We start from the raw sequence: 14,882 nt of genomic DNA, 5'->3' as shown, positions 1-14,882 counted from the left end.
CTCCCAACCCTTGCACCCCACTTCCTGGGAAAGGTTTGGTAAAAATCCTCACCAATTTGCATAGGTGATCACAGACCCAAACCCTTGGATCTGAGACCAATGAAAAAGCATTCAATTTTCTTACAAGAAGACTTTTAATAGAAATAGAAGTAAATAAAAGTAAAGGAATTACCTCTGTAAAATCAGGATGGTAGATACCTTACAGGGTAATTAGATTCAAAACATAGAGAATCCCTCTAGGGAGAACGTTAAGTTACAAAAAAGACACACAGACAGAAATAGTCATTCTATTCAGCACAATTCTTTTCTCAGCCATTTAAAGAAATCATAATCTAACACATACCTAGCTAGATTACTTACTAAAAGTTCTAACAGGTTTCAGAGTAACAGCCGTGTTAGTCTGTATTCGCAAAAAGAAAAGGAGTACTTGTGGCACCTTAGAGACTAACCAATTTATTTGAGCATGAGCTTTCGTGAGCTACAGCTCACTTCATCGGATGCATACCGTGGAAACTGCAGCAGACTAACCAATTTATTTGAGCATGAGCTTTCGTGAGCTACAGCTCACTTCATCGGATGCATACCGTGGAAACTGCAGCAGACTTTAAAGTCTAAAGACTTTAAACTGCTGCAGTTTCCACGGTATGCATCCGATGAAGTGAGCTGTAGCTCACGAAAGCTCATGCTCAAATAAATTGGTTAGTCTCTAGGGTGCCACAAGTACTCCTTTTCTTTTTGTAAAAGTTCTAAGACTCCATTCTTGTTCTATCCCCGGCAAAAGCAGCATACCGACAGACACAGACCCTTTGTTTCTCTCCCTCCTCCCAGCTTTTGAAAGTATCTTGTCTCCTCATTGGTCATTTTGGTCAGGTGCCAGCGAGGTTACCTTTAGGTTCTTAACCCTTTACAGGTGAGAGGATTTTTCCTCTGGCCAGGAGGGATTTTAAAGGAGTTTACCCTTCCCTTTATATTTATGACAGGTGCTTAATGACTTCTTTGTTTCGTTTTTCACCAAGAAGGTTGGTGATGATTGGATGTCTAACATAGTGAATACCAGTGAAAATTAGGTAGGATCAGAAGAGGCTAAAATAGGGAACGAACAAGTTAAAAACTACTTAGACAAATTAGATGTCTTTAAGTCATCTTAAAAGCCTGATAAAATGCATCCTTGAATACTCAAGGAGCTGATGAGGAGATATCTTAGCCATTAGCGATTATCTCTGAAAAATCATGGAAGATAGGAGAGATTCCAAAAGATTGGAAAAGGGAAAATATTGTGCCAATTTATAAAAAGGGAAATAAGAACAACCCAAGGAATTACCAGTCAGTTTAACTTCTGTACCCGGAAAGATAATGGAGCAAATAAGCAATCAATTTGCAAACATCTAGAAGATAATAAGGTGATAAGTAACAGTCAGCATGGATTTGTCAAAAACAAATCCTGTCAAACCAAACTGATAGCTTTCTTTGACAGGGTAACAAGTCTTGTGGATGCGGGGAAGCAGTAAACATGGTATATCTTGACTTTAGTAAAGCTTTTGATACTGTGTCTCATGATCTTCTCATAAACAAACTAGGGAAATGCAACCTAGTGGAGCTTGTGGCAGTGTACCCCATAAGGCTTTATGGAAATATGCTTATGAATGTGTATATGAAATAACTGGAATATGTTTAATGCTGCGTATGCCATGTAACATATCTCTGTAAAGTTTATGATCTACTGAATAAATTCCTCCTATTTGTATGCATGTATCATTTTTGTACATGAAGTTATGAATATTGGCTGTATACTTGCTTGATTTCTAAGTAGCCTTAGTAGAGCATTTGGTCAGCTTCTTGAGAAAGGAATGTGCAAATTAAGTGCCCAATCAAGAAACACTTAAAGGACAATGAATCTTGTAGGGCTCCAATCCACATAAGAAGTCTACCTGAGGACATTCTAGGTAGCATGTAAGCAATGGCTGCTGCTTGTAAAACCTGAGCCATGCATAGACATGTGACTTGCCCATGTGACTCCAAAACTCCATCTTGGAGCTGGACTTTGCATAGGAGAGAGGAGGGGGTCTCCACCCATAAGAGAGAGTCTATTTAAGCCCTTGGGAGACCCCTCCATTTTAGTCTTCAGCTGGCTAAAGAGAGAGCCTCTCCACCCCTAAGGATACCTGAAAGAAACTGGAACAAAGGACAGTAATTACAGGGATGTGAGTGATTGCTGGACCCACACTAGAAGCAGACTCATCTGTAAAAGGAAGCTTACTGGAATTTCTCTAAGGGTGTGGTTTTTATCTGTATTCAGTTTTCTTAGACATAGACTCGCATGTTCTATTTTATTTTGCATGGTAATTCACTTTGTTCTGTCTGTCACTACTTGGAACCACTTGAATCCTACTTCCTGTATTTAATAAAATCACTTTTTACTTATTAATTAACCCAGAGTATGTATTAATACCTGTGGGGTGGGGGGAAGAGCTGTGCATATCTCTCTACCAGTGTTATAGAGGGTGAACAATTTATGAGTTTACGGATTTATTTGGGGTTTGGACCCCACTGGGAGTTGTGCATCTGAGTGTCAAGGCCAGGAACACTTCTTAAGTTGCTTTCAGTTAGTCTGCAGCTTTGGGGCACATGGTTCAGACCCTGGGTCTGTGTTGGAGCAGACTGGCGTGTCTGGCTCAACAAGACAAGGTGCTGGAGTCCCAAACTGGCAGGGAAAGCAGGGACAGAAGTAGTCTTGGCACATCAGTTGGCAGCCCCAAGGGGGTTTCCCATCACAGAGCTACTATAACGTGGGTGCAAAACTGATTTGAAAACCATTCCCAGAGAGTAATTATCCGTGGTTCACAGTCATGCTGGAAGGACGTAATGAGTGGGGTCCCACAGGGATCAGTTCTGGGTTCAGTTCTGTTCAATATCTTCATCAATGATTTAGATAATGGCATAGAGAGTACACTTATAAAGTTTGAGGACGATACCAAGCTGGGAGGGGTTGCAACTGCTTTGGAGGAAAGGATTAAAATGAAAAATGATCTGGACAAACTGCAGAAATGGTCTGAAGTAAATAGGATGAAATTCAATTAGGATAATTGCAAAGTACTTCATTTAGGAAGGAACAATGGGAAATGACTGCCTAGGAAGGAGAACAGGATCTGGGGCTCAGAGTGGACCACAAGCTAACTATGAGTCAACAGTGGAACGCTGATGCAAAAAAAGCGAATGTCCTTCTAGGATTTTTTAGCAGGAGTGTTGTAAGCAAGACACAAGAATTAATTCTTCCTCTCTACTCTGCACTGATTAAACCTCAGCTGGAGTATTGTGTCCAGTTCTGGGCACCACATTGCAGGAAGGATGTGGACAAATGGGAGAAAGTCCAGAGAAGAGTGACAAAATTATTAAAGGTCTAGAAAACATGACCTATGAGGGAAGATTGAAAAAATTGGGTTTGTTTAGTTTGCAAAAGAGAAGACTGAGGGGTGGGGGGCATGATAACAGTTTTCAAGTACATAAAAGGTTGTTACAAGGAGGAGGGAGAAAAAATTTTTTCTTAACCTCTGAGGATAGGACAAGAATCAATGGTCTTAAATTGCAGCAAAGGAGATTTAGGTTGGAGATTAGGAAAAACTTCCTAACTGTCATGGTGGTTAAGCACTGAAATAAATTGCCTAGGGAGGTTGTGGAATCTCCATCATTGGAGATTTTTAAGAGCAAGTTAGACAAACACCTGTCAGGAATGGTCTAGATAATACTTAGTTCTGCCACAAGGGCAAGGCACTGGACTAGATGACCTCTCAAGGTTCCTTCAGTCCTATGATTCTATATCTATGGCCATAGGCGCTGACTTCCCCTGTTTTCCGTGGTTGCGCGACGCCCTCTCTGCTCCCCGCCCCCACTCCACCCCTTCCATGAGGCCCCACCGCTGCCTTGCCTCTTCCCACCCCTTCCCTGCCCCCATTCCAACACCTTCTGCAAATCCCTGCCATGACTCCGCCTCCTCCCCTGAGCGTGCCACGGCACCTCCCCCACCCCTGAGCATGCAAACAGCTGATTTGCTGCGACCGGGTGGGAAATACTGGGAGGTAGGCAGAGGAATGGGGATGCAGCACACTCGGGGAGAGAAGGAGGTGGGGCAGAGGGGCAGGAAGAGGGGGGGAAGGGAGCTTGGCTGCCGGTGGGTGCAGAGCACCCACTAATTTTTCTCTACCCCGGAGCACCCATGGAGTCGGCACCTATGTCTGTGGCTATTTGGGTATCCAAAAGCACTGAAGACTCAAAAAGGCTATCCTCAGCAAATAGTTGCCCTCAGCAGAGGGGGATGTTAGCGAGAAGGCGAGTATTTCTAAACACTTGCCTTTTCCTGCATGCATGACTTTTGTCTTGCTTGGGTTCAGCTTCAGGAAGATGCTTTTTGAGATTTGGGTGATTGAGGAATTGGTGCTAATTACACATGCCATGGCAAAGCTAGTTTGCTGGGCATTGTCTGCATATTTCTGGTGTTTCAGCATGCTGTCTAACCCAGTGGCTCCAAACAGATATTAAATAGGATAGGAAACTGGGCTGATGCTTATGGAATACCACAAGTGAATGTTCCGAAAATGGAGGAACAGTTCCCATCACAACCAGGTTGGGTTCAGTCTGAGAGAAAGGACTTGAGCTATCACAAGGCTGAAGAAAAAGAATGTCCAACCAGGCTTGGCAGAAGGAACTGGGTATGTTGAGTTTGGAAAAGAGGAGATTAAGAAGGGATATGACTGGAAAGGCTGCCATAAAAAAGAAGGAAAAAAGTTATTCTCTTTTGCCACAGAGGGCAGAACAAGAGGCAAAGGATTCAAACTACAGCACAGAGGCAGCAACCCTTCATGGAGTCGGCCAGTGTGAGAAGTGGCTCTGTACTGCAGCCCCGCCCTGCTCCCTGCCCAGGCCTGACTGCCAGGAAGAAAGACCAAGCGAGCTGGAAACGACCTGGGGGAGAGGCACAGCAGGAGGACAGAGCCTCCCTCCCCGGCTGGCAGGCCAATCAGAGCAAGTTTTGCAGGAGCAGCTCCACAGACTCAGAAATTTGGGAGGAATCATATCCCCCATCATGCATCGCCTCTGAAACTGTGTGCAAAATAACAAACAATATATGTTTTAATAAGGCTAAATGTAAATGTATAACATCTATGAATAAAGAATGTAGGCCACAGCTACAGACTGGGTGATTCCAGTCTGGGAAGCAGTGACTCTGAAAAAGATTTGGGATCATGATGGATAATGAACTGAACATGAGCTTCCAATGTGATGCTGTGGCCAAAAGACTTAATGAGATCCTAGGATGCATATACAGGGGAATCTCAAGTAGGAGTAATGAGGTTATTTCACGTCTGTATTTGGCCCTGGTATGACCACTGCTGGAATACTGTGCTCACTTCTTGTGCCCACAATTCAAAAAGAATGTGGATAAATTGGAGCAGGTTCAGAGAAGAGCCATGAGAACGATTAAAGGATTAGAAAACATGCCTTGCAGTGACAGACTCAAAGAGCTCAATCTCTTTATCTTAACAAAGAGAACGTTAAGGGGTAAATTAATTAAGTACATACATAGGGAACAAATAGTTAATAATGAGCTCTTCAGTCGAGCAGAGAAAGGTATAATATGAACCAGTGACTGGAAGTTGAAAGCTAGACAAATTCAGACTGGAAATAAGGTACAAATTTTTGACATTGAGGGTAATTAACCATTGGAACAATTTACCAAGAGTCGTGGTGGATTCTCCATCACTGACAACTTTTAAATCAAGATTGGACGCTTTTCTAAAAGATCTGCTTTAGAAATTATTTTGTGGACGTTCTATAGCCTGTGTTACATAGGAGGTCAGACTAGATAATCACAATGGTCCCTTTTGCTCTTGGAATCTATGCTTCTGTGAAAGGAATTTCCATGCACCCTTGCAGCTCCTAATCGGTAGGGCAGGACCAGGAGTGTTTGATAATCAGTGCCACCAAATGCTGCCAAGACATCCAATGGGGAAGTTTACCATCAACAAATGATCTCTGTTTTGTGTCCTGGCATGTAACCTGGCTGAGAAGGATCCAAGATACTGGTAGCTGGCAGGTGGGACTGGAGGCTTTATTTCCTAGCTTGCAGGGTAGCTTGCCCAAAAAGGGAGGTTTTGTACTGGGATGTACTTGGGAAGATCACCATTGTCAAGTGCTGATTTCTTTTGCTGGACTATTGCCTGCTTTGGGAGTGAGAGTTAGGATCTCCTCTTCAAAGGAGGTGTGCAAATGCTGTGTTACTAGAGGTCCCTGATGTTCTCTGCTGTATTTTATTAGACAGGAAAGGTGGTGAGCAGAGTCCCATGTGGTGGCCCTGATTGCTTCTAATATTTCCATTGCTACTTCTTGTGCAAAAGGCAGGGCCCCTCTTTTGGAAGGAGGGGATTATGTGTGTTTAGGTCCAGAGCTTGCCGGCAAGAAACTTTAATTTTAGTGAGGTCGGATCGGAGTTTTAGTGCTGTTGATTTCAGAGTCATTGTGTGTGTGGATGCTGAAATCTCCCAACGCAGTGAGATTTGTGAACTTCATCATGATGTCAGACAGCATCTCTGTTAGCTCCTCTGAGAAGCCTTTGTGTCTGGAGGACTGTAGGTTAACAGGATGCTCAAGTTAATCTTGTCTTTGGCCTCACCAATTAAGTGGATGCTTTCCAAGGATTTTGTTTCTGTGTAGTCTTTCTTGCATTTTAGCTTGCCTGTGCCAAACATGTTTTGAGGATAGTGGACTGCACAGTCCCCAGAGCTGTTACTATGACACCTTTCATGAGTACTAAATTCACGAAATTGTATTTTTGTTTTGTTTTAAAAAATATAATGAGAAATAAAGATGAGACTCTCAGGAAGGAGACAGATATTAACATATATAACCTCCCAGTAATGATCCGTGGTCACTGCTAACTGAAATCAGTAACAGCAGAAAAATGGCTTACGGCAAGGGCAGTTCATCTCTATATCACAAACATGTGTACTCTGAGAATAGTGGGTGTTCCTGGATTTATATTTTTTAGAATAAGTATTTGTAAAGGTAATCTACACCCATTTTCCCTATATTATTTAGAGGCAATCTGTCCTTCATTTACTTTCCCCCAACCACCACTGCTTGGAAATAAATCGGTGAAACAGTCAGTGTCTGGCTTTAGAAATGGCAGTCAGCCAGCGTCAATTGGTTTTTCAAGCATTTGCTTATGCATCAAAGACAAAAACTGTTTGTTTATTTTCTCATATTGATTAATTTTTGCATGTGGCTGGATTTAGAGAGATAATCAAAAGGGGATGGCCAACATCCAAGCAATGGCAACCAGTCACTCTAGGGAAGTTGTTGACAAGTGGCCCTGGCTTTGCAGTTTTTTTCAAAGGGAGAGAGTGTTCATTAAACAGAAGCTTCATCAAACAGGACAGTGGTTTACATGTGGATAGATATATTCTTTATTTAACATTCACAAGTTGCTTATAGATTAATTAGCCCATCTGTTGCAACTAATGTATTCTTGTGTCTTTTGAGTTGATTGTAAAAGTGACTGATTTCCCTATCTACTTAAAATAGTACCTTTGCTTCCACTGAAAGTAACCTTTTAGAATCAAATAATTTATTTAATCATCCAGCTAAGAATCCGTAAATGGCTTGCGGTAAATAAGAGCTCAACTATCTACAGCTCCCAAAGTGATTATGTCAGAGTGCTGGGATGGGGGATAATGCAGGAGATAAAAAAAGATCTTAAAGAAGCTAAGTGAATAGACCTCCAAAATGGGTATATAGTATTGGTTTTAGTTTTTAAAATACATTCTCTCTTCTCAGCACGTAATGATGGTAACTGCTCAGGATGGCTGCCCTCATAGAGCAATTAAGCTACAGCTCTTCTGCAGGGCAAGGCAGAATTTATAAAATGAATGACCTTTTATGCAGAGTAACTAACTGTATTGATGAACTTCAAGTGATGATTAAAATAAGTGTTCTGTATCCTCAGTGCTTACATCTTATAAGGAAACCACATAAAGGATAGTGGATTTTAAAGGTCATGGATTTCTTCACTTCAAGGAGAAAATAAACATTTTTATGAAAGTACAGGTCAGCCACATTGTTGCCAATAAAAATAAGCTGTGAATTTCATAGTTAAATGATTTTGAAATATCATTGGTGCTTGGCATAGAATTTGTATGGAAATGACATGATTGTAAATGTATGTAAAGTATATTTGCTTGGAATAATCATAGAATCATAGAAGATTAGGGTTGGAAGAGACCTCAGGAGGTCTTCTAGTCCAATCCCCTGCTCAGAGCAGGACAAACCCCAACTAAATCATCCCAGCGAGGGCTTTGTCACGCCAGGCCTTAAAAACCTCTAAGGATGGAGATTCCACCACCTCCCTAGGTAACCCATTCCAGTGCTTCACCACCCTGCTAGTGAAATAGTGTTTCCTAATATCCAACCTAGACCTTCCCCACTGCAACTTGAGACCATTGCTTCTTGTTCTGTCATCTGCCACCACTGACAACAGCGTAGCTGCTTTCAAATCCCCCTTCACTCATCTCTTCTGCAGACTAAATAAGCCCAGTTCCCTCAGCCTCTCCTCGTAAGTCGTGTGCCCCAGCTCCCTAATCATTTTCGTTGCCCTCCTCTGGACTCTCCAATTTGTCCACATCCCTTCTGTAGTGGAGGGACCAAAACTGGACACAGTACTCCAGGTGTGGCCTCACCAGAGCTGAATAGAGGGGAATAATCACTTCCCTTGATCTTCTGGCAATGCTCCTACTAATACAGCCTAATATGCCATTGGCCTTCTTGGCAACAAGAGCATACTGCTGACTCATATCCAGCTTCTCATCCACTGTAATCCCCAGGTCCTTTTCTGCAGAGCTGCTGCTTAGCCAGTCGGCCCCCAGCCTGTGGTGGTGCATGGGATTCTTCCTTCCTAAGTTCAGGACTTTCTTGTACATGTTGAACCTCATCAGATTTCTTTTGGTCCAATCCTCCAATTTGTCTAGACCCTATCCCTACCCTCCAGCATATCTACCTCTCCCCCCAGCTTAGTGTCATCTGTGAATTTGCTAAGGGTGAAATTCGTCCCATCATCCAGATCATTAATAAAGATGCCCCTGGGGCACTCCGCTTGATACCAGCTGCCAACTAGACATCGAGTCGTCAATAAGTATTGATTTTTGTGGATAAACAGGGAAGTTGGTTGGTTGGTTTCCCAAGGAATTCTAATAAGATTTTATATTTTACTTCTTGAAATGTTATCCATGCTTCTCCCCCAAACCCCACACCACCCTCCCACTGGCAAAGATCTGTGGTAAAATGGCCACTTTTTAGAAGTCAGCCTAACCTTTGCCAAGAAGTACCACATAATGACAATTATAGTATACTTCTTGTACTAACAATAGGAACAATTCTGATAGATCAGATCCAACTACATGGTATTTGTTGCCAAACATTGACTTTTAAGGGTGATCACTAAATTTGTTGTCCTGAGACTATTTATAAACATTAAAACTGTTTAGTACAGGAGGGTCAGGAGAGAGGAAACTACTTTTTGAAGGAGTACTTGTGGCACCTTAGAGACTAACCAATTCATTTGAGCATAAGCTTTCGTGAGCTACAGCTCACTTCATCGGATGCATACTGTGGAAAGTGTAGAAGATCTTTGTATACACACAAAGCATGAAAAAATACCTCCCCCCACCCCACTCTCCTGCTGGTAATAGCTTATCTAAAGTGATCACTCTCCTTACAATGTGTACGATAATCAAGTTGGGCCATTTCCAGCACAAATCCAGGTTTTCTCTCCCCCCCTCCCCCCCAGAAACCCACTCTCCTGTTGGTAATAGCTTATCTAAAGTGACCACTCTCCTTACAATGTGTACGATAATCAAGTTGGGCCATTTCCAGCACAAATCCATGGTTTAACAAGAACGTCTGGGGGGAAGGTAGGAAAAAACAAGGGGAAATAGGTCATTATGCAAGGTAACCTATTTCCCCTTGTTTTTTCCTCCCCCCCCCCCCCCCCCGACGTTCTTGTTAAACCATGGATTTGTGCTGGAAATGGCCCACCTTGTTTATCATACACATTGTAAGGAGAGTGATCACTTTAGATAAGCTATTACCAGCAGGAGAGTGGGGTGGGGGAGGTATTTTTTCATGCTTTGTGTATATAAAAAGATCTTCTACACTTCCACAGTATGCATCCGATGAAGTGAGCTGTAGCTTATGAAAGCTTATGCTCAAATAAATTTGTTAGTCGCTAAGGTGCCACAAGTACTCCTTTTCTTTTTGCGAATACAGACTAACACGGCTGTTACTCTGAAACCTACTTTTTGAAGGGAGCCTACAGATTGTAGAGGTAGAAGTTATTCAATGGGCTTACATTACTTTCTACAGTGAAAATTGTGGAGTTCCCACTTCCCTAATGGGAACAGCACCTGAAGGGAGCATATTTCTATGGCTTTGAAAGAAGGAAGGAACTGGAGAGGTAGAACTGAATGATGGCTAAAAGATCCAGATTTAAAGTGCTATTTAAAGCCGCCTTTGTTAGATATATCTGATACTGGACATTTTAGTATACTGGACATATATATACTGGACATATATCTAGGAATGTACATATATATACTGGACATATATATAGGAATGTGTACTGTGCTCATCACCACTGTGTAGCATCTGAGCTAGCTGTAGGAGCAATATGCTCTTGCCATTGCGGAGTAGCTGCTACATCATACCATGGATCCCTCACACATCCATGTGAGGGTAGGCAGGATTCAAACCACAACTTTCTTCTTGAGGTTCTCCCGCAGGAAGGATATCTTTACATTGCACATGGACTCCATATGATCCCCACCACCACCACACCACAGAGAACATGCCTATGGATGTTCTGAACTGCTGTATGTGTTCATGTAATTAAAAACTGTATCATAATACATGTATGCAAAGGGGCAGAGTTAAGATTACACAAGCTCCCTTAAATCTGGCATTGTCCAACTTTGCAAATGTTTTGCTTTTCAACCTAATGTTCTTTTATCAAGGGGGGTTTGGGTTGGTTGATCAGTTAATTGGTCTGGAAATGTCAAGATATTTGAAAGAAAGAAAAATGGAGAAACAAAGCAATTCCATCTTCAGGAAATATCTGCTAGACATCAGTGGAACACTGGTTTTTAGGGATTCCTGTATTCTCTTCTGGGTCTGGGAAGGTCGTGGGGGCCAATGGAATAGTCAGAAAACTTAGTTATTTGTTGCTATTTGTTTTCTTAATCTGCTTTGTATTTTCATAGTGTTCATTCATCTACAGATCTCAAAGCACTTTTTAAAGGTGGCATGTTGAAATACTACATTTTACAGATACGAAAGCCAAGCACTTAGGTTTGGTATTATGTTTCAGAAAGGTAGTGTAGGTCAGTGCTCTTTCCCTTCCTAGGCTATAAACTATTTTATTGTGGAAAATTGCCTGGGCTGTGATTCTTTGTAGTTGTTAGGAAATTATGCAGGAGACAGGGAGAATGCTCTCTGCAGCATGGCAAGAGTTCAGACTTTCAGGCATAATGAGTAAGGGCATAAAATTTTGTGCATGTGTAAATGGTGATTTCCTGGTAACTCAGATAAATCTGGATGGGTTTTCATGGGAACAGAAAAGATGGTTCTTTGACCTCAGGACTGTCCCACTGTCAGATGTCAGCTGCCTATGGGTAAGCTCCTGTGGTGCTGGCAGAGTTTTTACATGGACAAAGTTTTCTGTTTTTCATTGCACTGATTTTGTAAAACTTTCCAGGAAAAAAAAATAACCTGAGGCAGAAACTAAGCATGGAAAAATTCAACCCAAATAGTTCATTTGTCAGAGGTCATAGCAATTAAAAGCAGGTGGTTATAATGGAAAATTTTAGGCAACCTTAAAATAATAGGTTTTTCCTATAATGCTAAGGCTTGTCTACACTTAAAATGCTGCAGCAGCGCAGCTGCGCCATTGTAGCATTTCAGTGAAGACTCTACCTGTGTCAGCGGGAGGGGTTCTGATATGGGCTTAGAGCCTCCGCCTCCCCGAGAGGCAGTCGCTAAGTTGATGGGAGAAGACTTCGGGAGAAATCTCTAGTTGAGTAAAACCTCTGTGTAGACGGTGCTAGGTCAGTTTAACTGCGTTGCGCAGGGGATGTGGATTTTTCACACCCCTGAGTAACATAATTATACCAACCTTATTTCGTAGTGTAGACCAGGCCTCATGTCAAAATATATGCAATGTGTTTGTATGTTTTGGTCCTTGGACCAAATTCAGATGTGATGTTAGGATGGTACAAATAGTGTGAGGTGATAAGTCATATATTCTGTAGGGATAGAAGTGAAGATTTCTATTGGAAGGGTGTAAAATAAAGCCGGCACCTGGGATTAAACCCTTTGTGGGTTGCATTTCTTACCACAAAAAATCACCCCCTCTACCCCTTCACAGGATAAATTATATCGTCTCACACCTGCACTGGCTTATGGCAGTTTCATTATTTGTAATTTACAATAACATTCACATCACCTCTGAATCTCACCAAAGTACTGTTTTCAGTACAGTGATAGCACATGTTCTTGGTCAAGAACTCTGCTATTGACAGCCATTGGCCAATTAGCACGTTAGTTCAGTGATGTGCTCGTACTTTGAAAATCCAGACACACGAACATGTAGGAATTTAACACACCACCCATACTTGCAGTTATCCGTGTTATACTCCAAACACTACACAAGAGGAGCACTGGTATAGGAATACTGATGTACTATACTGTACTATGCTGGCAAAGTGCCCTAGTGTGGGTGCAGCTACAGCGGCAAAGGTTCACGTTGTTCCAGTGTAGTGAAAACATAAAGAAATTGTTGGTATATAGATATACCATCAGAGGTATACTGTCAAACCCTTCCAATGGAGACACAGCTTATTTCATTTGTGAAACTGATATAAGCTATCCTAACAAAAGGACTTATTGCCAGTAGAGCTGAATTTATACTGGGACTTTTTCTGGCATAGCTGTCAGCTGGGGGTGTGATTTTTTTCATACTCCTAATCAGCATAGCAAAACTTTCAAGTGTAGACCAATCTAATACTCATCCTCAGCCTCACAGCCTGTCAAACAATTGTCCTTGGCCTGGTTTACATCTAAAACTTAGGTCAACCTAGCTACATCGCTCAGGGTTGCAAAAAATTCTATGCCATGTGCAAAGTAGTTAGGTTGACCATATCCCTTACTGTAGAAGCAGATAGGTCAACAGACCTAGCTACCACCTCTCAGAGAGGTGGATTACCAACCTCAATGGAAAAATCCTTACCATTGTTGTAAGAAGCATCTACACTACAGAACTACAGCGACACAGCTGCAGCACTTAAAACTTCTTTTTTCTTATCTTCTTTAGTTTGGATTTGACTTGGATTTCCATACATGTAAAAGGACAATTAGTGCAGCTGACTGTGTCATCGGATCTTCCTATCTGCAATCTAATTGACAATATAATGGCAATGGCATATAAGTGACAAAACATTTACAATCTGCCTTGTTTCCTTTCAGATATCTCAGACACCCTTATTGATGGATTTTTTAACAACAATACTTGTCAGAAACCTTTTGTTACATTCAGATGTTACAGAAGGTGTTGAAATACCAAACAAAATAAAACCCCACTTTTTCATATATATTTTATAAACCAGACAAATAATTTATGAGATGGAATTGTAAATGTCCTTAGAGTTTTAAAAATGTATTACTTAATTTTTGCTTCTTTCAGAATCCACCTGCACTGTGTTGTAAGAGTTTTATCAGTTTGTTTTCTAGCAAAAGCCAAAGAAGTTATTTTCCCACCCAACCCTTATCTCCTCTCTTGCATGAGCACGATAGAAAATTGCAGTAGATAGCAGCATATGATTTAATATACTCTACAAATCACTTATGATACACGTTTTATACTCCTGTTTCTATAAGCCCTTTCAGTTCTGAGTCCTAATTTGTGTAATGTTCTGTTTTCCTTTAGGTCAATGGGAAGGACCTCTCCAAGGCCACTCACGAAGAGGCAGTGGAAGCTTTTCGGAATGCCAAGGAACCAATTGTAGTTCAGGTTTTACGGAGAGCACCCATTAATAAAACACATGGTAGCTCACAGGATGTTCAGCTTATGGATGCTAGCACTCAGACCGACATCACCTTTGAGCACATTATGGCTCTCGCCAAGCTTAGGCCATCTACACCTCCAGTACCAGATATCTGTCCCTTTCTGCTTTCAGACAGGTATGGTTTACCTTTCTCTATCACTTTTCCAGCCAACCTCATATACTATCTATATAATAAGATTCCAGGATTGTCACTCTTTGTGTGTGTGTCACTCTGAAGACGAGAATGTCTGTACAGACAGTGTGATGCAATGGTAACAGCTACAGGCATGATTGAAAGCTCTCTTATTTTAGAATATCACCAAGTTCAATCATCACTGGGATTTGCGGTCTGTCACCATCCAGTTTTTAAGTTCTCATCCATATTCAGCTCTTTTTACACACATGACTTTATGAATTACATCTGTGTGACAGCACTCATTGGTAACTTATAATATTAAGTATTCATTTTCAAGAAAGTAAATGTTAACAAATGACTAAGTGTAGTGTTTTCTGTCTAGAAAACATCTCGGGAATACTGTCATCTCATTACTGTATAGCTGTCACTGCTAGCCACAGTCCCACACTTGTTTCACTGCATCACCTCCTGAACTTCATTCATGGATTAGAGCTGCAATAAGGAATTCTGGCTCTGATCACTTCATCGTCATACTATTTCTTCATCAAAAGCTTATGCCAACAGTGGGCCCCGTACAGGTAGATAGTTACTATAGCCAAAGCTGCCAA

General features: G+C 41.6%; 1 protein-coding gene across 2 annotated transcripts in view; it reads left to right on the top strand.

Annotated features, from left to right (window-relative positions):
• Positions 1-14,882, top strand: part of PDZRN4 (PDZ domain containing ring finger 4) — a 391,362-nt gene that overhangs the window by 320,603 nt on the left and 55,877 nt on the right. For both annotated transcript variants that reach the window (XM_084624876.1, XM_084624877.1), the window contains one exon: positions 14,021-14,274. In XM_084624876.1, the coding sequence (XP_084481002.1) occupies positions 14,021-14,274 (254 nt within the window). The remainder of the gene's footprint in view (positions 1-14,020; positions 14,275-14,882) is intronic.

This window comes from Lepidochelys olivacea (assembly GCF_965140295.1).
Source record: "Lepidochelys olivacea isolate rLepOli2 genome assembly, chromosome: 1".
NCBI lineage: Eukaryota > Metazoa > Chordata > Testudines > Cheloniidae > Lepidochelys > Lepidochelys olivacea.
The sequence above is the reverse complement of the archived record's forward strand: the minus strand, read 5'-3'. Positions and strand labels throughout refer to the sequence as shown.